Genomic DNA, 23,312 nt, shown 5'->3' with positions numbered 1-23,312 from the left:
GTGTGAATCATCTTTTTTTCCCCCTAGCTCCAACATAGGCTGTAGTCAAGTGTCACTTTCTGAAAGTCTCAGTGATTACTATCAAATTGATATTGGCTGGACAAATAAAGAAACAATGTAGCAAAATTATTTCTGGACTGCAGATGGGATTTTGTGTGCTTGACTATTCCTCCATGGGAATGGGGAAGAGATCATCAAAGATTAAAAACAAACACACACTAGACACCATCTTCTTGACTTTTAAATTTCTGTCTTAGGGTATTATTTTAAAAGTGGAGGAGCATTCAGTCATGTAATTCCCCACAAAGCTGCAGTCTAATGGAAGTCCAGTTACCTGGACTTCCTGTTATCTGCTACTGGTGGGCTGGGTTGTAGAGAAAGGAGGACGAGGATAGCGATGGGTCTCTCTCCAATTTGCTTCCATGAAGCGCACAAAAGTGGAGCAGAGTGTGGAGCGCGAGCCGCCTTCTTCCACCGGGGCGAGGAAGCCGGGGTGCATTAGGGCCCTGTGGGAAAGCGGCCCAAGCAGGGTCCCTCTGTCCAGCTTGTCTGGGTCTTAAATACATACACCTTCCACCCAAAGCGAGAGATCGGCGGGGTGCAGAGATGCGTATGTAAAAGCTCTCTCGAGCACTCTCTCTCTCGTAACTCCTGGGGTTTGCAGCAGCTGTGTTTGGAGGAGGCGTTTACAGCCCAGGATTCATTCTCTCTCTCTCTCTCTCTCTCTCTCTCTCTCTCTCTCACACACACACACACACACACACACACACACACACACACACACAGCGCCTAGGATCCGCTTTCCCTGCAACACTCACTTTAACTGACACAGTGATTACTTTCCACTCATTCGGAACGCCTTTCAAAAGAAAAGCGGAGTGCGGGGGGGGGGAACCTCGGCAGGGTGCAGAGATACGTGCGTAAAAGTGCTCTCTCTCTCTCTCTCTCTCTCGTAACTCCTGGGGTTTGCAGCAGCTGTGTTTACATGGTGATTACTTCGGGAGAACTGCTGGAAAGATCCTGGAGATCCTCCCTCGATCAGTGCAGATTTTTTAAAAAAAGTTTCTTCTCTCCTCTCTTAAACATCTCCCCCACCATCGATCTCACTCTTGCTCTCTTGAAACTTAACATACTCTCTCTGCCTCTCATCCCCGCCCAGTCTCACTGCTGCTTCTCCCCATTTGCTGTAACAAACAAATTTCTGGTTTGGGTTTTTAAAGTTGCTTTTGAAACCCCAGAATCATATCTTCTTGTTGTTCAGGAGTTCAAAAAGGGGTGCATGGTTCTCACACGCTCCCAGCTCCTCCACGGCATCTCCTCCCTGCTGGAGGAGCCGCCCTCCAGCCCCACAGCGCTTGCCCGACTCCACCATGCCGCGATGCACGGTGCTCGGAGCCTCCGTCCAGCCAGAGGAGCCGCCCTCCAGCCGCTGCCCGCCCAGAGGGAAACGTGGGGGTGGGGGTGAGGGTGGGGGCGCTTGAGGAATCTGTGCACCACGCGGCGCCAGATAAGCTGAAGACGGCCCTGGCGCTCGGGCGGCCAGCGCCGTCGCTGCTTCAGCTGCTGCTCGTCGCCTCGGACTCGGAGGAACGGAGGAAGTGCGACAGGGCGAGGAAGGGGAAGGAGCTGGGCGCGCGCGCTCTCAGGTTCCACCGCCTCCCCGCCTGCGGGGCCCTGCGCCCCCTGCAGGGCATTGCAGGCATTGCAGGGAAGCGCCTCTGCAGCCAGCAGCAAGCAGCAAGAGGAGGTGAAAGCTGCGAGTGGCAAGCGGCGGGCGAACGGGCAGGCAAGTGACGGGCAGGCAAGCGGCGGCTACACGGGCCACATGACGAGGTCTGGCGGGCCGGATTTGGCCCGCGGGCCTTGTCTTTGACACCCGTGGTGTAAGAGCTTTAGCTTTAACCCTTAGCTTTAACCCTTTCCGCACTACAACACACACACACCCTCCCCTTCCCTTTGAAGGGTGTACATCACTTTGGCTATAATCCTTTGGTTATAAACCCCATTGAACTCGGTGGACTTGCATCTGTGTAGTTGTTAGTAGGTGAGGTGAGCTACATATAATAAGGCCCATTCAGGGTGATGATCGTTTCATGAAATTCCTTTTGATCATACTAAATTTATGAATTTTGAGTAGAAGAACAACTGTCATTTAGAAACTAGTTTATTTTATGTTTGGCAGACATTCAAGCTTTTGTTGTTTCCAGCTCCACTTTTAGCGCTCAACTTTCTGAGGTTTGAAGCTTTCTGATGTCATAAAAGTTCAATTTCTGCAGCTGTTCCAGCTCAATAACTTCATGGCTTAGTAATGGAAAAAGTCACATTCCAGTGAACTTGATTGGACCCAGCATTTATATACATAAAGTTCTCCCTCTCTTGCCAACTGAAAAGAGCATCCCTAAGGGTCCGGGCCTATTCTTGGAGGTTAGAGAGCCTTATGTAAAACTGCCCTTACCCATTCATAATGTTCAGAGAATTGTAGTCATAAAATATACCTGTTTAATGCCAGATGTGTGTGTGTGTGTGTGAGAGAGAGAGACTGTATGGTAGATTTCAACAGGAAAATTTTTAAAATAAAGATGAAATAGTGGAAACGTATTAGCCACCTTTGTCTTTATATAGGGTTTACTTTTTTAGTGTATTTATGCAATGTTGGGGCATCTCACTTGGATGCTACAAAGTAGGTTAATGGGAGAAATCAAGCCAATCAGTTATGTTAAAGTATGCTGCTGCTGCTTTTTAGGGAAAAAAGCCCCTCCCATTATTTTTCAAGGGAGACTTTCAAAATCCTCATTCAGTGTTGTTCTCTTGTTGATTATATGTTCTTTGCTTATGCTCTATTTGCACTGAAGATCTATAGCAGTTCTTCAGGAGTAGTTTATTTTTTTCTAAATATTTATATCACTTTTTCCTTCAAAATTTTAGGGCTCTAGCTATCTGGAAGTCACTGGACCCAGGTGGTGCTGTGGGTTAAACCACTGAGCCTAGGGCTTGCTGATCAGAAGGTCGGCGGTTCAAATCCCTGTGACGGGGTGAGCTCCCGTTGCTTGGTCCCAGCTCCTGCCAACCTAGCAGTTCGAAAGCACGTCAAAATGCAAGTAGATAAATAGGAACCGCTACAGCGGGAAGGTAAACGGCGTTTCCATGTGCTGCTCTGGTTTGCCAGAAGCGTCTTTGTCATGCTGGCCACATGACCTGGAAGCTATACGCCGGCTCCCTCGGCCAATAATGCGAGATGAGCGCGCAACCCCAGAGTCGGTCACGACTGGACCTAATGGTCAGGGGTCCCTTTACCTTTTTAGCTATCTGGAAGTCACTGGACTACAATTACCATCATCCCTGGCCATTGGCCACAGTGGCTGGGGCTGATGGGAATTGTAGTTCAGCAATATCTGGAGGGCCAATAGCTCCCAACCGCTGCAGTAATCCCACCAAGAGGTTACCAGGAGAAAGTGCCATTATTTCTTGTATCCTGAATAGCAGTAGATGTGAGTGAATATGAGTGAATAACCATTTAACAAGCTGGATTTTTGTCTGTATTCTCTTTTATCACCCTGGTGAGGAGAATCTTGCCACTCCTCTGCTTTCCTAGATTTCTGATTGGGTTCAGAGGTATGACAAGATTCCTCTCACTACTCCGCAGGACAAAACAAATGACAATACAACAGCTGGACAGCTAAGTTGGTTAGAGCATGGTGCTGATAACGCCAAGGTTTCAGGTTTGATCCCTGTAAGGAATAGCTGCATATTGCAGGGAGTTGGACTAGAATCACTAGATGATCCTCAGGGTCCCTTTCAACTTACGATTCTATGACCAGCTTATAAAGTGGTTACATGCACACCTCGGTAAATTATCACTTGTCTAATTGTTGTCTTTATTCACTCTGTATGAGATAGAAGTGGGCAAGCTATTTCTGGCTTCTTCATAGGAAGATGAGTTTTCATTTCCTTCAGGGTTCCACTCCTCGCTTAGCTGCAAGTCAGCTCTTTTGACTGTTCCCACCCTTTCAGTACGTGGTATAACATTGGCAGTAAATATAAGCTTTCCAGTAACCATGTGCTGGAAAAGGACATTACTTTTGGACTATGATCCTGAAAGGTAAAAATACTAATATTTGAAATTGTATTTATTTATAATATTTATATACTCACCAATAATTAAGCGTCTCTGGGCAGTTTACAGTAAGTGTGTCATCAGGTCTCCATACGTTGGTGAAAGATTATTTAGAGGGTGTTTGCATCTGTTTTGATGTATGTAAGTGGGTGATAAACTCACGAGACATCGATGGTTACAATAACGTCATTCATGTCTGTCATGGGACTCGGCTGTGTTTCCTTCTCTTCTCAAAACTGTCATTTATTACAGTAGATTTGTTTCCAAAGCAACAGACTTTGGTAAATAGTGGAGTGCTGGAAATGGTTGGGCTTGGGTGGGGGAGTGGGAGCTGCTCTGCTTTGTTTTCAAAATGCTTAAGTCACATTGTACTTTTTTCGATGCTCAGTTTTGCTATATCACTTATAAAACTTGTGTTCGCTTTCACAGCAAATGATTTGTACTGATTAAAAATGTAATTCTATTCTAGGGAAAATACAGCAGAAAATGCTTAATTCCGAGTCTCTAGCTACGGAGAGCACATTCCAACTGTATTTGTGCATGGAAGACAGAATGCAGTGACCTCCATGCATGCAGAGAGACATGCCATGTGCCAGGTTTGCACACTGCCTGTATCTGCATTCAGTCCCTGAGGACTCTTTGAGCATAAAAACTATGTCATATGATTGCCATTCCAGTATTATTCTAAAAATGAGCTAAACCAAATGCCTTACAAACCTAATTTGGTTTGTGGGCTCTTCAGTTTTAATTGTCTGTGTCATCACTTACATTCAGAGGTGCTCAAGTGCTTCAAGAAACTTACTTAGTGTCATGCCTGTTTATCAGTGTCAGCAGAGCTCAAGGATTAAGAAAACTATAGAGTTTAGAACAGTAGTTGTTTTTTAAAGAGAATTTAGCATCCTGGTCCTTATCTCCAACATGTTTAATTTATTTTATGAATTTATATGCTGCCCTTCAATTTGAAAACAGTTCCAGTATTCATTTTCTTTAATAGGGTGATGGCCTGCTTTAAAGCTCTGGTGTCCCAACATACCCGTGGTAAAATGAGGGGAAAACAAAGGTTATTAGTGATTTTATTTTGTATGGCTGTTCCAGCTAGAGTTTATTAATCCACTTTGATGCTGAATTGCTGTAAGAAACTGTAATCTACTCAGCTATTCTATTGTAATCTCTAGTATTGGGACAATGAATTTACAGCAGAAGTGATACACTGTTGTTTGACTGAACTTCAAACATCTCATTATGTTTCAACAAGATGTATTGGCTGAACTCCAGCTTTGGTAGCACAATTGTATTCTGGCTACATTCTCCTTGTAGTTTAATACAGAACAGCTATTCTCAGTCACTCCTCTATTTAAGCTAAGATATCTAAAATGACAAGCTGCCAAATTGCAGGCTTGATACTGTGCCAAAATGCCTGCAACAAGATAGTTGACTAAGACTATAGTCACTAAACTACATCTTCCAGAGTCATGTTGGAACTAATAGTACTAACTATGGGATAAGTGGAACCACAATTCAAACAGTTGTGCCATCAGGGAACGATTTTAGGGAAGAAGTCCAGGGCCTCACTCAGATAAACGAACAGGAATCACCCCATCCTTTCCGCAGGGCTGGCTTACCACATTTTGAAGTAATATGCAGTGCCTGCTAAATGGGGGAGCTGCAGTTGACAATAGTCAATGTTGAACACCTTATGGTATGATGAGTTGTTTTGCTGCTTATTAGTGTAAGTTACCCTGTGCTCCTAAGGAAGAAAGGACAGGGTAAAAATCTTATAATTAACACACAAATTTGTATAAGATGAACTAGTTTTTGGTTTGGAGTGTAACAGCCCAATTATACTCGTTCTCTAGCAGCCATAACATAACAGCATTGTTTAAAATATACTATATAGCTCTCATTGCCAAGATATAGAGCTCTTTTTGTACACACTAGGACATTGGCTAGTCTTAATAAGTATTCCCAAGCCAACAAGTCCCTATATGTATACTGTACAAAGAAATTTAAACAGCACCAAGTACTCTGTAGTGCAGGATATGTTATTTAGAAAAACATGAGCAAAAGTTACACCTTTGTGAGCAAAACTTCCCCTTGCATTTCTTTGATGAGTTGGTGCAAACATAGAACAATAAATAATAATACATTTTTATTTATACCCTGCCCTTCCCAGTTTAAAAACCAGGCTCAGGGTGTCTAACAGCAAATATAAAACATTGATTAAAATGCAACCTAGAAACAGCATACAACAGCATAAAATACAGCATCAATATCAATAAAATTCAAAAATTCAGGGATCATTTCGGTGGGGGGGATGGGACAAAACCGTCAGTAGACATCAAATGATCACCAGGGCTTACTGGCCAAGTTGGTCCTACTAGGGCCAGCAAGGAGACCAGGGAAGAATTTAAATGTGGGGTCCCAGAAAGGGTTAGAAGAAAGGGAAGGGGGAATAGAGAATAGAGGATCAGGCTAATTCTAATTGAAGTCCAGGCAGAATAGCTCTGTCTTACAGGCCCTGCGGAAGGAGATCAAGTCCTGCAGGGCCCTAGTCTTGTGGGACAACCATGGAGGGAAGGGCAGCATTTCACACTCGGAAGAGATGGATTGTGAATGTTCCTAAGGCTGATTCTTAATATGCAAGCTATGGTTGTAGGGAAGCAGCACCACATCTCTGCTAGGCTGAGTAGCCAGCATAGCAATATTGGTATATTGTTTTATTTCTGGGTATTAATGATTATGAGGTTTTTAGTAATTGTCTGTAATGCAATTTCATATTGCATTGTGGTGGTCTATTTAAATTGTGTCCAATACTTTGTCTTGAAACTGGCATAACACTTTGCATCTTCTGCCTCCAAGCTGGTGTCACATAGGACTTTCTTTCATGTTTTATTGCAGGCATGAGATGACTTGCTCAAGTTACTTCCATATTTTAATTAGTACAAGTCACTGATTCGTGAACTCTAACACTGGAATACTTTTGAGACTCTTTGAATCTATATATGTGTATATACAAGTCACAGAACTGACATTTGACAGTCATCCCATATGTGAAAAATAATACAGGAAGTAACTCTTTGTGGTTTTTGTTTTTTTAAAAAACAGAATAAGAGTGCTTATTTTTATTATTCATTTCATCACATTTCTTTATAAGTTTCAAAATAAAACAATACAAAGGAGGCCATGTACAGTATACACATTTAACATAGCAAAGCTAACAAAAAAATACCTTAAACATTGCAAAAGAAAACATTACTAAATGAAGTCAAATAAACTGCACATTTGAAACAGCATAGTTGGCAAGAGAATATAATATCTTAAACATAGAACATATATTTCTGCTCTTACTGCCAATAGTCGCTCAGGCTTGATGACCTCGGTCTCCACTAATACAGCCAGTATCGTCTCTCCAGCATCTTCAGCCTTTGTAAGTGGAGTCAGTCAGGACCCTGTTTTCCCAGGCCAGGTGGGAAAAGGCCCATAAAGGAGCAGATCTTCCAGGACTCACAGCCAAGATTTAATGACATTACTGCAGTTAATAAACGAAAATCACAAGTCTGTGGTTCATAGGTATGGTGGTATTGTGTGTGTTGATCTGTGGTCTAACACATGGATGATTCTGCAGTGTTGTGGAGGTTGGTTTTGTTTGGTATTTAGTTTTTATTTCCTTCTGCCCTCATGACTGTAAGAGAAATGATAAGATTATTCTGCAGGGCTGCGTTGGTGGCTGATTTCTGAGATGCCTGCATTTTTCTAACTGATCTATGGGAAGCATTACATAATACCCCGAGGATCTAACCAGGAACACCCAGCATTAGCTAGATTCTGGACCAGAATGAACAATCAGCCTTTTCAGTTGTTTTATGTTTCCTTTAGATAAAATTCCAGTTAGTGCTTTGGCAATGATATTTTCATAGTGCTGCAGTATTACAGCAGCCTAAAATAAGTAATTCAGGCACTAAGTCAGTGGACTAGGAGTCAGGAGACTTGAGTTGTGATTTTAGAACTGCAGTGACTTGCGTGCATCTTGCCCAACAGTTTTGATGATGATGTATTTTTTCTTAAATAATCACCATCCAAAATTCAGTTTCAATAGCTTCATTTCTATGGTATTTTTTCTAAAATCTGGTTAAATGCATTTAAATGCACTGTGAAGGATGTCAGGCATGTAGATTTGAAATCCTCCAACTATGGCTGCATTTATGTTGTTCCTCAGATGTTACAACTAGAGAGATACTGGCTAGCATTAAAATATTCTCATGATAATTTTGGTTTACTTGTTAGGAAAAGTAGTGATCATAATTTGATCTCAGCTGTGCTAAACACTATCAAAATATAGGAGTGTTAATATAAAAAGCACCTTCTTTAACCAATCTACAGCAAACTAAAAATCTAGCATGCATGATATTAAAGGAATATTGTGTGTATAAATAAACCTTTCTCAGATTTAGCAATATAACATATTTGTATTTGGGGGGGAAATTGTTTTGTTATGTTTTTTTGCTAGTTTGCAATTAAGTCTTACTTTCTGAACTCAAAACAGTTGGCTTTCAAACCAGTGGGAGATCAGAGGCTGAGGCTTTCAAACCAGTGGGAGATCAGAGGCTGAGGCTGCCATTTTGTCATCAGTACTTGTGTTTGATCAAAACCTAAAGTTTGGAGTGAAATGCTCTATTTATTTAGAACGTGAAAAAAATCCTAATCCACCCAGTTTACAGTATGTTGGTATGCTAATACAGCTAGATACTTAATCCTTTGCATACAGCATGCTGCTTTGGCTTATAAATGCACAAAACAATTCCCATACATTGACCTGATATTCCTTACAACAGCAGTGAAAGGTAGACTGGTCTTATATTTGAACCATGAATTTCACAGTTCATGTTATTAACCATAGTATTACACTTCATTTCCTAGCAGCTAAGAAAATATTTTCTTGAACCTAGGCAATCTGTGTTTTTAGAGTTGGCATCTCTCTGTCTTGGCAGACAATGGAAGAATGTCCCTTTGGCTGTAGACACGTTTTGTTGCAGCTGGGACAGATGAAGGTGTCTGGTTGTGCTGATGCAGGTGTGCAATGGCTTTTCTTTCTGCACTCAGTGGCGGAGAGCAGGCGCGCTGCCCCCAGGGACGTGGCGTGCGTTCTGGGGATGGCCGTGTGTTTGGGGGGGCGGGGCACCCAGTGATGGCGCCCCTGGGATCGCGCTGCCTAGGGTGGCGCGCCCCTATCTTCCTACGCTACTGTCTGCGCTCCTCTCAGCAGTCATTCCTCCTCTGGTCACTGCTGTGGATACAGAACCTGATTATCTGTCCCCAGGCACAGCTTTTTTAAAAATAAAATAAAATACCAGTGACCAGTTTTTGGAAGTTTTTTAAAAAGTATTATCAACCACCTGAGTGAATATATTTCTTTCTTGCATGTGTCCTTAGTGCAAATATATATTCTGTATTATAAGTGGTTGAGCTCTGAATGAGATCACTCTTGGACTTGTGCCCTGGAAACGGAAAATGCACAGTCACAGCAGGGATAAGCTTTGGGTTAGCACAAAAAGGAATATAGTACTTTCCATATCTGATACATTAGTGTAAACACATTTTATTCAACATTCAAAGTGCTTTTTGGTTGCTGTTCAGCTGTTGCAACAAGCAAAACAAAAAATGTAAGCTGTATGGTAAAATTGGAGTGTCTACTTCCCTCATCTGTGAGGGAAATTGTTATTGCAACTTGAGAGAAACATTTTACATCTTTGGATTAGGGGCTAAACTACGGTAGGGCTCAAGCACCTTGGTTGTGTAGAAGATGGAATTTCAGCAGGAGTAGCTTGCATGACTGCTGCTAAAGGTGCAGAAACCTTGCCCTCTTTTACATCTGGATACTCCACTTTGGAGCCTTATCAATTAACAAGGTAATTGCTTTAATCAAGCAAGATGTGGGGGTTTTTTTGTATGTACTTTACTCTGTTTCTAGGGAGCTAGAATGAACTCAATCTGCAATTTTTTTAGGGTAAATGGGGTCCTTTTTGTGTAGCCCCATGCACACCATTAATTTGTCTTATTTGGTCATTGATCCTCACAGAATGGATGGTGTCTTAGTTGCTGTTGCAGAGTCCTTCCAAGTAGGGAGCTATGGTTATTGTAACAGTAGAAGTGTCAGCTACAGATCTTGTTGCCGTGGCCAGAGAGAGATGAGAACAAGCCTAAGGCTTGTTCCAGTTTGTGCACATAATGCTAAACAACAGTAGTGTTGCAGCAAAAAAAGCCCCACCAAGATATCTAGCCAATTTTAAAGGGAAGAACTTGGAGGTTTGGTCTTACACACAAAACACTTAAGTAACTTTCACCTCCATCTTGGACAGAAGTTGGGTGATCTGGTTTAAATAAGAAACAGCAGAATAACCCACAGGCACACATATCAGATGGTAACTCCTACAGTGTATATTATAAAATAGATTGTGGCTAGACCCAAGAACAATAAGTGATGGAAATATTTGGACCATACCTGCCAAGTTCCTGCCTCAAAAATAAGGGATTGGACCGGAAGTAGCGCTGCCGCCATTTTGGAACTGGGCGGAGCATGCTCAGAAGTGACTTTTGATGCTGCTCTGCCGTTCCAAAAGGGCCATTGCGCTGCAGCCATTTTGGAACTGGGCAGAGCAGCATCAAGAGTCGCTTCTGAGCATGCTCTGCCCAGTTCCAAAATGGCCACCACGCCAGAAAACGTTTCTGCGCATGTCCAGAGACTCCAGACATGCGCAGAAGGAGCCTCCCCCCCGGCCAGTAAGTAAACCGGGGAAAAACAAAAAAATCCGTTTTTTCTGCTGGGAACTGCTGGAAAAATGGGGCTTTCCCAGGGAATACGGGAGACTTGGCAGCTATGATTTGGACTAGGTTGGTGCTGAGAGTGAATTGTGCAGGGATGTTGCCTGTTACCAAGTCAGAATATTTATCTAGTGAGCCAGTACTGCCTAATCTGACTGCAACTTTCTAGGGTCTCAGGCAAAGATCTTTCTACCTGAATATTTCAGTTGGATATGAGATTGATCCTGGGAGGTTCTGCTTCCAAGGTATGTCCTCTATCATTTAAGCTATGGCCTCTCTCCAAATGTGATCCCTCACACATGGTTCCCTATTTATGCAGATAGACATTAATCTGCCAGAAATGCCCATCTGTTGATTAAGGTTAAATGAGTATGAGACATATGGCCAACCAGCATGGAGATGCTCAGTCTGTAAAAATTCTAGGGATGGTATATATGCTTCTCAAACAGAAACAATGTTCACATTAAAGTGAATTTGTAGGAAACACAAATGGCAACATTTCTAAACTATCAACTGTTGTGGGGACATACTGTACATAGATTGTTGTTTGTTGTTGTTTAGTCGTGTCCGACTCTTTATGACCACATGGACCATAGCACGCCAGGCACTCCTGCCTTCCACTGCCTCCCGCAGTTTGGCCAAACTCATGTTCGTAGCTTCGAGAACATGAGCTTCCCTGACTGCAATCTCCAAAAGCAAGGAATTCCTGCTAACTCTGTTCTGAAGGGATGTAAGGGATTTGTTCATTTCATTGATTCTTTACTTTAAATTTGTGTGGTGTGCATATATTGATTTTGTTTGTGTATCCCCAGTATCATCCAAAGAATCTGAAATCATACATAAACTGTTGGTAGTAGAGCAACTTTGCAGAACTGTTGAAATAATGATCAGACTACTTTTAGAACCGAAAAGTACATCAAGCCAGTAAAAATAAAATAAAAAAATGCATACTGTTAATAAGGGGGTGAAATCATGGATCAAATCCAGGCCTTCTTGGAAAGATCCAGGCTTTCTAGAAATCAACTTTCTAGATCCATTTCAAATGGGCTTAGGTCCGGTTTTGGCACAGGAACTGCTTTGATCACCCTGTGTGATGACATCTATTGGGAAAGACAGGGAAATGTAGCGATGTTAATTCTCCTTGACCTCTCAGCAGCTTTTGACACCATCAAAGCACAGTTCTTGGGTTTTTCCAAGCCGATTTGTTCTAGAGTCACTGAATCAGGTTTGGCTAACTGTGATCCTCCAGATGTCATTAGACTTCAACTCCCATCAGCCCGACCACTGATCAGCAATGATGGGAATTACAGTCCATAGGTTGTTCATAGGTTGGCCACTCTTGTCCCATGTTATGATACTTGGAAGGTAGATTTTATGCTTAGTAAAAGAGTTGTATTTGTATCTGAGGTTTCAGATATAGTTCTGTAAAAGTGAAAGCTGATGATTAAATCTAAACAGTCAAGGAAGTAACGCCCCTCTGATATATTGCATACAATGTAACTGCAGTGGTTCCGTTCCTGCTTCTTGTTGCATGCATACTTCTGCATCTATCAAAACACTGGAATAGTCTGGGTGCCATTCTACTTAGGAAGCTGTTTATGTCAGGCAACGTTCTACACAGTTTAGCCAATTTTAACAATGTTGGCATAACCCTCACTCTTCACTTAAGTAGCTTCCAATGTGGAATGAGTTACTGGTTCCATTTCTCATAGTTCTTCTTTTTCTTTGGCGATCACTCATAGCCGAGTAAGATTGTCTTCCATAAACACGATTTTAACAATGGGTCCATAAGTGACTGTGGAAACCAATTCTGGATCTACACGTCCTTCCACAGTGGGGACATTTGTTTCCAGGCGGGAGTTGATCACGGTGTGGATTTGCCAAGCGTGCCTTCCTCTTAGCATGTTTCTGCCTTGTATCCTGAGATCGAGTTTCTTCAAAGCCCATGACACCTTTGGTAAAGGCTGTTCTCCAACTGGAGTGCTCGCAGACCAGTGTTTGCCAGTTGTCAATGTTTATACTACATTTTTAAAGATTTGCCTTGAGACAGTCTTTAAACCTCTTTTGTTGACCCACCAGCATTACGCTTTCCATTTTTAAGTTCGGAATAGAGTAGTTTCTCTATTTCTCATAGTTACCAAATATGGAGAAACAGCCTTTGGCCTGATTCATGTGCTACCGGTACTTCGGTTGCTTGATTTGGCTTGTTTTCTTCTGCCTGAAGTGGCACAGGCACTGGCTGATGGAAGCGTTTGGGGGGGGGGGAGGAGAGGAGCAAGCAAGCAGCAGTGGTAAATAAACTATTAAGGAAGGAAATACTTTCTCCTGTCTACAGGGTAAAATGATGCCACCCTCTTCATCCCGCTCTATCCCATTGGCTTCGTGGTAAAGCCAGTCCTGCCAGGCAGTGTTTAATTTGGCTGCTTTGCACAATATTTTGCATTGCCCAGGCAAGGCTGCTGTTAACAGGAATGGTTTATTCAGTCCAAGAGGCAATCTCTATAAATCTACAGTTAATATGCAAGGCAGGTGGAAGCATGAACAGACTTCCATAGAAAGGCTGCTGGGATTTGGAGGGAAGCAGGGATTAAGTGGGGGTCACATCCATTGTTGTTGTATTGTTCATTGCCACTTGGAAATTAGTTATTTTTGCAGTTTTCTCAAGACAAATGCTTTTGGCTTCCAGACCAGGCTGTGCAACCTTTCTGCTGTCCTCAGCAAACAAACACAGCACTTTCTCAATTTGCAGTGCTTAAAATTAAGTTTTTTCTATAGTGTGTAAATCGTGACTTACTGGATTTTGAGAAGCTCCTGGTAACAATAAATTTTATGTAGACCCTTCCCTTCTTCCACTTCAAAACAAAACAACATTCAGACTGGCACATCTGTTTATGCAACTGCTTCTGATACTCCACACCACATCCTGTGAATCTTATTGCTGTTTGCACTCCATTTCCTGAATTTTTTATTCTCTCAAAAGCTTGTACCTCATTAAAGAGGTACAAGCTGGGGCTGTCCATGTGAAGCACCTTGGAGATTTGGATCTGAACTATACTGCTGCATGTTCTTTTCCAATGAGGCCGAATATGGGACTTTTGCCAGATAAAATGAAATTTATCACACCTGGTAGGGACAGGAACTAAGTGAAGAGCAGCACTGATGAGCCGCTAAACTCATCAGGCTGAACTGTACCCTAAGACATTATCCTGGAATGAGGAAGCATGCTGTGCAATAATTGAAGTGCAGAAATCAGTTGCTTGTAACAAGGAGCTTTAATAATTAAAATAATTATTATTTCTTGCTCTTCACTTAATTCTTTACCAGTTTCCAGAATTTTCATTGGCTGGATGAATAGTCAGATTCCAGCCCCATTGTCTTGGGGTAATTTATATTTTTTAAAATGCAGAAATTTAATGAAGTTTATTGTAGTTATATGCATTCAGCAATACACACAAAATAATTTTATTTTTACCTTTTCAAAATTAGCTATGAGTTTAGTTTCTAGGAAAAGAAAAAAGTATACAGTCTCAAGACATGGAAAGAATCACAGCTATGGTTTTTTATGTAAATAATACAGAGACAGATAACTATCTACAGTACACAGGAATTTATTTGTGGCTTGGTGGTTCAGTGCAGGACCCTGTTTGAATCCAGCCACACATTTGAGATCAACAGAAATCCTCTTGCACATCCCTTTGCTTTGTGGGGCAGGGAAGTTATGCATGCTCGGGTATTTTCAGTAGTGGCACCTGCATTACTTGGTTCCCTCTATCGCTTAGCAGAAGCCCCTTAGATATTTTTATATAGTGGTATATAGCAGCGTTTCTCAACCGCTGTTCTGCGGCACACTAGTGTGCCGCGAGACGCTGGCTGGTGTGCCGCGACGTGCGGCGACGAGAAGGGCGATTTGCATTGTCACGTGCCTGGCGGCCGCCAATAAACAGCACTAACCCGCCGGAAAGCAATATTTCTCCTCCTCTTTCCCAAAGCTCAGTGCAAACGAGCCTGGCGGCCGCCAATAAACAAAACTGACCCGCCGGAAAGCAATATTTCTCCTCCTCTTTCCCAAAGCTCAATGCAAACGAGCGTGGCGGCCACCAATACACAGTGCTGGCCCACCGGAAAGCAATATTTGGCAAGTGTTTCTTATAGTCATAATTACAATATAGGGCGGCACAGAGTTAAATTTGTTAACTTTTTTAATGGTGGTGTGCCTCGTGATTTTTTTCACGGAACAAGTGTGCCGTGGCCCAAAAAAGGTTGAGAAACACTGGTATATAGTATTTTATAAATAAACTAGTGTATTTCAGCCCGTTCAATAACGGGCGCTAGAACATCCCGGGCTTGCGCAGCGCTTCTCCGAACCCTGGGACCTGTCCTTGCTGTTGGCGATGGGACCCTTGGTCTGACCTAGTGCAGCAGTTCTTGTGTTCCTAGGCAGCAATGATTTCTAGAAGAGTTTCACCAGAAGTGCGAGGGCAGCTGTGCCATTAAAGATCAAGGGACCATTGATAGCCCCACCAGGTTTGGGGGCTCTTGCATTAGCTCAGCATTACATTAGCAATTTATTTCAAATTATAAATTCATTATAGTGAGAGAAGAACAGAGTGTGGGACACATTTAGAGGAGGAGTTCTTTGCATAATTTGCCTCCTGTAATGTGCAACTTTATTCTTTGATGCCAAAACCCATGATTGCAACGTGGTGGATTTTTTCTTTTTAAAGCAAACTCTTTTATTTTCCAATATGTACTGTATGAATACAAAATACAAAAAAGAAGAAATACAAAAACTTTCCAACCAAAATACAGAGTCAACTTATAAAATAAACGGGCGCTAGAACATTCGGCCTTTTCCGGTGGCAGCGGCGCGTGGGGGGCTTTTATTCCTTGTCTAATTGATTGTTCCTTCCCCCCTCCCTTTGATCCTTAATTTATCCCTAATTCCCCCCCCCTGTTCCCGAAGCCAAAGTCCCCCCCTTTTTTACCTTTACAGCCCAGGCTCGGCTGGGGGGTGCGGGGGGTATTTCTTCCTTTACCCCCTCCAAAGCTTGTGTTTGGAGTGCGTATCCCTCCCCACCCTGTTTTCGCGCACTTTTTGCGCCTGCCGTTTGGTTCCTAATTTTTCCCCGTCAATAGCGCTGCTGCTGCCAGGGCCCAGTGGCCGAATTCTGGCTCCTGGATGGCCCGGGCGGCTGCTCCGGGCTGTGCGCCCAGTTTTTCGTGGTGGTGGTGGCTCCCGCTACTTTTGGTGGCCTCCACGGCTGTTTTTCAGTCACCTGCTGCATCCGGGAGGGAGCTTTGCCATCTGGGGGGCTTGCGCCCACCCCGGCGCTTTCTGAGGGTCCCATGGTTGGCGCTGAGCATTCGGTGGCCTCCCCGTGCCTTTCCTGGCCGTTCCGGCCCAGCGGGGGTCTCCCGGTTGCTTGCGCTGTTTGGGCCTCAATTTCGGGCCCGTTAGTGAGAAGCCGGGGCCTCGATTCTTTGGTCATCCCGGCTTCCTCCTCAGGCCCTTGGGCACGTTGAGAGAGGGCCTGCCCTGCTTAGGGGCCTTGCTGCCTGCTCCTGCCTTCCACCTGGTGGCCTCTGTTTTAACTGCTTATTGAGCCAGTGCAGGGCAGAGGGGTGGGGGGTGGGGTGGGGAGAGCGTGTGTGTGTGCATGCGTGCAGTCTCTGCGTCCAATCCCTGTGTCCCTGGGGCTCATGCTCAGTAGCGCGGAAAACGGGACACAGGGAATCTGGATGCAGAGACATAGGGACTTTATTATATAGGATATGGGGCAGAAGGTAAAGAAGGTAATGCTGTTTGAACACAGCAGCTTATATAGGTTGATAATACTGTCTTCCTGCCTTTCTCTGAGTTTTGTTGCTTTTTTAGCCAATGAGAATGCTGTTTATTGCATTCCAATTTATGTTTTATTGGTTTGTGGATTTTTAGAGGATTGTAAACTGCTCTGGGGACTGCTATGATTGAAGATTCAGGATAAAAGCTATTTAATAAGATAACTTTAGTCGCATATAATATTGTAAATGATAATTTACAGGAAAATGCAGTAAGATTAGAGTTCAAAGCAGAGCCCTCAAAGTAATCTGTGAATCTGTGAAGTTGGTCAAATCAATTTTTTTATTGCATTAGCCGGTTGGCCATAGCACATAAAACATTAAAATAATAACAATAATAACAACAACAATAATAATAGTGGTAAAAAGGGACCCCTGACCATTAGGTCCAGTCGTTACCGACTCTGCATTATTGGCTGAAGGAGCCGGCACATAGCTTCCAGGTCATGTGGCCAGCATGACAAAGCCGCTTCTGGCAAACCAGAGCAGCACATGGAAACGCCGTTTACCTTCCCGCTGTAGCGGTTCCTATTTATCTACTTGCATTTTGACGTGCTTTCGAACTGCTAGGTTGGCAGGAGCTGGGACCGAGCGACAGGAGCTCACCCCGTCACAGGGATTCGAACCGCCGACCTTCTGATCAGCAAGCCCTAGGCTCAGTGGTTTAACCCACAGCGCCACCTGGGTAACCTACCGCTATTATACAGAACATGTATCAAACACTTACAAAACATTGGATATAAAAACATGTGATATAAAACAGAATTTGGTAAAAACTAGGATGCATCATGTGTGTTTTGTCCACTGGGGAATGTTTAATGAAATCCGTGTCTAGAGAAAATTAGCCAGTCGAGAGAGCTCTGAGTTTCAGGGCCTGAAAGATATAAATGGCCATGTGGAGTTGGTATATCTGATTTATAGGCAAAAACTGTGGGTCCTCTTGTGGACCCCAGCCCCCTGAGGTCAGTCAGGTGGCAGCCAAAGGGGGCCCTTTCCTTGGAACCTTCTAAGCATGTTTGCTTTGTGTTTTTTGCCTTTGTTGTTTTTAAGTGCCAGATTGTCCTGTTCCCTCACACTTCATCTGCTTGCTTATTGCTGTGGTTTGCCGTTCTTTAAATATCATGTTATAAGCAATCTTTTTTTTGTGGCTAGATTTATTGTGGCTAGGGGCCTCAAAAGCCAGCAGTGGTCTGGGCCTCCCCAGGCCTCTATTCAACCATCAACATTAGGTGGTTAGGGTTATGCTCACAGTTATGAAAATTGTAGAAAAAAGCTCTCAGATTACTTTTTTTATTTATAGTAGACAGCAGCCACTCTAAGGAACTAGGTTTGGGTAAACAAAAGAAGGTAAAACAATATAGCTTTTTAAAAATCAAAATTGGTATTTGGGTTTTCTTTGGTATAATATTGTACATCAGTATGCCCAGGAAAATGTTTTTGTAATCATGATAGATGTTTTTAATGATGGGGTTAAGAAAAATGATTACCCTTCCATTTTTATCAAGTTCACTATACAGGTTTTTTTTTGTTTTTTTTAACTATATCCCTATCCTGCCTTGCTCTGCTACATACCTAGCCTCCACAACAGACCCCAAGAATGGTATGTTTCAGGGCAAACTCCCTTCTAGTTTGTTTCCAGGTCAAGATTAGCCTCTTTCTGTCTTATTGACTATGCTTTTGTCTGTTTTGATAGCTCACGGTTTCTTTCAATTTCAGTTACTGCATACAAGGGTTAAAGCTCATATATGTCTTACAGGAATAAAAAACAGAATTCTCTTCTCTGTTGTTGTCTAGATTAGAAGCTCCAATTCTAAATATCTGTAGCAGCTCAATTGGCCACAATCTAGCCTAGAATGGTCTCCTTGAGCCAACAAATTTTGAGCACACCTAAGTCAGTGCTATGATTTGTAACAGTCTGACAATCGGTATACCTATTTTTAACTAGTATTTGTGGCACAGCACAATATTGGTCGGTCAGACAACACACTTGAACAGCAATTAGAATATTTTCTGATTTTTTAATATAAATCATGTTGAACATTGTATCAATGTATTAAACTGAATAAAGTAATCTTCAGATTATCTTTATCCAGGGATTAGTAGTTTCCCAGCTACCACTGACCTCTTTTCAAAGTATTATAATATCATTATTAATGGTTATGCTGGCTGGGGCTGATGGGAGTTGTAGTCCAAAAATCCAGGAGAGCACCTGGCCATGGATAGCTGAACTAGCCATTTGAAGAGTGTCTTAATAATTTATTATTTTTCATAATTTAACCTCTTTCTTAACACTAGAAAACTTAACATTAACTATGCATGCTATGAAGTTCTGTCTATCCTGAATTTTTCAATACTGTGCTCAAAAACTGCTCTTTATCTACTTCACGTTTAACATAACCTTTAGTCTTCAGCCCCCAAAGCATTTCGATTCTCATTTTCAGCACCTTTTTCAGTTCAACAATATCCTTTTTTTAGGTATGGCAGGCAGAACTTGAACATAGTATTTGTATAGTATTATGATATAGGCAGTTTTATTTTCAAGCCCTTTCTAGGGATTCCCAACATGGGATTCTAATTTTCATAGCTGCTGCACACTGGGTTAGCATTTTCATTGATCTAGTTCCCCTAAGCCCAGTATCTCTTTCCTAGGCAGTCACCAATTAGCATAAATGTGGAGTGGTGGTTTTTTTTAACCTTATCATGTGTTACTTTATACTTGCTCCCCGCCCCCCATGTAACTTCTTACATAGAATCCACATTTGACATTTAATGCCACTGCATCAAGGATTGTGGATAGGGTCTTCCCTTGACCACAACCTGTAACCCAAAAACATGGTTAAGGAGGAGAGCTCTTATCACAGTTGTCGGTCTGTACAACACGCTGAGCCAAACCTTGGCTTGGCTGCCACCCATCATTGACCTAAAAAGACCAGGGAGGAGCAAAATCTACTCCTCGCAAGCCAGCATGTTTGCACTAAGCCATGGTTTGGCTTAGTGTGACATGCAGATGTGGCTGACATGCTGCAAAATGCATAGACCTGCCCCCATTGCATCCAGTTTGACCTTTATTATTGAATGTTGCTGTTCTTTAATTTGGTTTCTTATTTGCAAAAAGGATGGAAGATACTCAGTAGTTACATCCCTGTGAAATAACATACACTTATTGTCCAAGGATAAACAAGGGCTTCTGGATGATAAATGAAGGGCACAGAAAAGTGGAATGGGGAAGTTCCCATTTTACAGCCCGTAAGCCCCTTCTGCTGAAGATTAACAGATGTCCATCTGGCAGCTCTCATGTATCCATTTGTTCATAGCTTTTTGGGTGGGGAGGGGGGGAGTCGGGGATTAAGTGAAACTAGGAATCCCTTCCATTAGTAATTGGTCTTTAAAAAGTCACTGTATGGTATCCTGCCATTTACATAAAGCATAAATAAATACCTGTGGGAAGAGGGGTGAATCAAACAGGAACCTTTTACAGGAACTATGCTGAGGAATTGGCTGTTCGGTATAGAAGATGCTGTGTTATATGTGTGCTAATGCAGTGTGCTCAGATTATGTGATTATTCAGAGTGTACATACATACTGGGTATGGATGGAAGAAAATAAAAAATGCAGCCCATAGTGAGTCAGCTAAAAATCATAATTGAACAGAGGGTGCATTTTATCCTTGCCCATTTGCAGCTCTTCCTGTCACTTTGTGGCAACACAGTTGTGTCTCAAACTGAAACTACCGTACATTGATGTGGTGGTGCAAATAACCCTGTACCTGTGATTGCTGAGATGGCACACCTTAGCCAGGAAACTTACAGGTAATGTAGCTGCACTAACACCACACAAAAAGGAGTATGTTTGAGATATGGCTACAATAAATGTACCTAGAGATTTTATAGAGACTTTCAGTTAAAACACCACTCACTCAATCTCTCTCTCAAAGTTTTTCCATTTAAATAGAACTAGTTTAAATAGAACTAGTTCCATTTAAATAGAACAAGGGTATTCAAAAACCTTCAGAATTGCAGGTGTTTGAGTGGTCTGTTACATTTCATTTCTATGAAGTTAACTTACAACATCAAGTTACTGTTTGCTTTAAGCATATGATGAGATTGATGTCAAGTAATAGTTAAAATATATAATTTTCTCTGTATTGGCAGGCCATATGCTCATCAATTATTTCCAATTCTCATGTCATACTTACGCATTTGTTTTAACTAATCCATAGGCAACTAAGGAAACGAAAGTCAAATGGTCTGTGCAGAGAACATCCTAAAATAGATCCATGCCAGCTTCCCAGCAATGATGGCATTGCTGTTTGCCCCATTTTATGGCTTATAAGACTAAAAAGGAGAACGAAGTGTTGCACAGGTTTCCTCCCAGAAAGAAAGAGGTTTAAATTTCCATAAAAATATATTTTAAAAGTGTCCAGTAGCACCTTAGAGACCAAGTAAGTTTATTCTTGGTATGAGCTTTCGTGTGCATGCACGTTTCTTCAGGTGCACGTGTATTTTTCTACTGCGTCAGACCAACACAGCTACCTACTTGAATCTAAATTTCCATATACTGTGAAATCCATTTCTATCATTAATTTAAAAATTACAAAACAAATGCATTTGTTTTCATTTTCTTTCTTTTAATTTTAGGAACAGGTTCCAGTTCCAGTTTACCATCCAACTCCCAGCCAGACCCGCCTAGCAACCCAGCTTACAGAAGAGGAACAAATTAGGATAGCGCAACGAATAGGCCTTATACAGCACCTGCCGAAAGGAGTCTATGATCCAGGAAGGGATGGTTCTGAGAAAAAGATCAGAGAGTAAGTGCCATTTTTTGTGGTAACATTATTTAAGTAATTGCTTTTAGTGTAGCTATTTCATGTATTAACATATCAGTTTTTATCAGTGCGTAAGTTGCATCTCATCAGAAAAATTGTTGCAAAGAAGAAATTAATTTTCTGATGTGAAAACATCAGAAAAATCCATAAAATATGATAGAATAAAAATCTCATAGATCAGATAAAGTTAAGCAGATCCACCACAGGCTTTGCTAACTAAGAATTATCTTGCAGTGATAAGGAACCACAAAGATGTTCATGCTATTAGGGGAAGGTTGTGCCACTACTGAGAACACCCATATTCTCTGTCTTCAGAACCTCCAGACAGTAATTTATTGTGGAATTAGTGCTGCTCATGCATGCTAGTTTTTTCATGCACTCCACGTGACACTAATATCAAAACAATCCCAGCCCATACTCCTCTCACTTTATAAACTGGATTTTCACCACCACAGAAAATAATGTAAGTATAAATAACCCATTATACTTCTGCAGGCACTAATGGTGTAGATCAGGCATCCCCAAACTGCAGCCCTCCAGATGTTTTGGCCTACAACCCCCATGATCCCTAGCTAACAAGACCAGTGGTCGGGGAAGATGGGAATTGTAGTCCAAAACATCTGGAGGGCCGAAGTTTGGGGATGCCTGGTGTAGATGCTTGTTAGTGCATTTTTTGGATGGGTGATTTCTTACATATGAAATGCTGTTTCAATAAGTGTAATTCCAGACCCCTATTTCTGTTTACCCCAAACCTGAGCACAAGCTAGCCACCCAGAGAATTTGAGTGTAGCTGTTTTCATCAGCTGCTGTAAGCTAGAGGTTTCAACAACCTGATGAGGAGGAACATTTGCAGTATTGCCTCAGACTGCATATAGAATCACTCTTATTTCTTCCCCGCCTAACCAGAGATCTTGCACAAGACTTCAGTAAAACATTTTTTACCCAACTCCTCCATTCTGCCTTCTGTGAAATAAGGCTGGCAATATTTGCTCTTAAACACTACTCAGAAATTTGGAGTAATGTGCAACCGCAGCCTTCTGTGCCCCATCTCACACTATTAGATGGTCCCCCAGCAATCTTGCTTATGTAAAATCTGGATCCAAAACCAGTAACCCTAATCCAGTTGCTGATTTCAGAGGGGCTCCTGGTGAAGTGGGGTGGTGGGTGGTACATAGCTGTCACAGCTGAGTGGTGACTGAAGAGGATGGACAACCTAGTGGATACTGTGAGCCAGTCCTCCACACAGCAGTCATGATTTTTTTCTAATTCACAGTGGATTAATTAAGAAACTGGGTTGCCCTCTCTGGTTGCAAAAAGATACTCCTAATTAACAGTTCCAACATTGCCTGCTGATTTCTGAAGGTGGGCCTATAGGGAAGGTCATATCAAGTGAATATAGTAGTAAGTTTGTTTCCAGGAAGACCTCCCTCTGCTACCAAGAAACTTCATATGGCAGCAAGCAGTTTCCCTCCACATGTCTCCTTCACACCTGTACAGCTCAGTGCTCCTAGTAATTGGATATACTCTTTCTGTAATGGCACTACAAAGCAAACACACTTATAAGAAAAAAACTCATGCTGTGGGTCTTTCTAGACTGAATTTGAGTTATATTTTGCTTTCCTTCATGGCTCAAAGCAGCTTGCAACTTTAAGGTATTACCATAGAAAATGATTCCAGAGTAAGCTACAAAGGAATCACATTAAATTTTGGACCACC

General features: G+C 42.3%; 1 protein-coding gene across 1 annotated transcript in view; it reads left to right on the top strand.

Moving 5' to 3' along the window:
* RNF11 (ring finger protein 11) overlaps positions 1-23,312 on the top strand; it is a 35,109-nt gene that overhangs the window by 8,050 nt on the left and 3,747 nt on the right. The window contains exon 2 of the mRNA XM_035121605.2: positions 21,409-21,578. Within this exon, the coding sequence (XP_034977496.1) occupies positions 21,409-21,578 (170 nt within the window). The remainder of the gene's footprint in view (positions 1-21,408; positions 21,579-23,312) is intronic.

This window comes from Zootoca vivipara, chromosome 7 (assembly GCF_963506605.1).
Source record: "Zootoca vivipara chromosome 7, rZooViv1.1, whole genome shotgun sequence".
Lineage (NCBI taxonomy): Eukaryota > Metazoa > Chordata > Lepidosauria > Squamata > Lacertidae > Zootoca > Zootoca vivipara.
The sequence above is the reverse complement of the archived record's forward strand: the minus strand, read 5'-3'. Positions and strand labels throughout refer to the sequence as shown.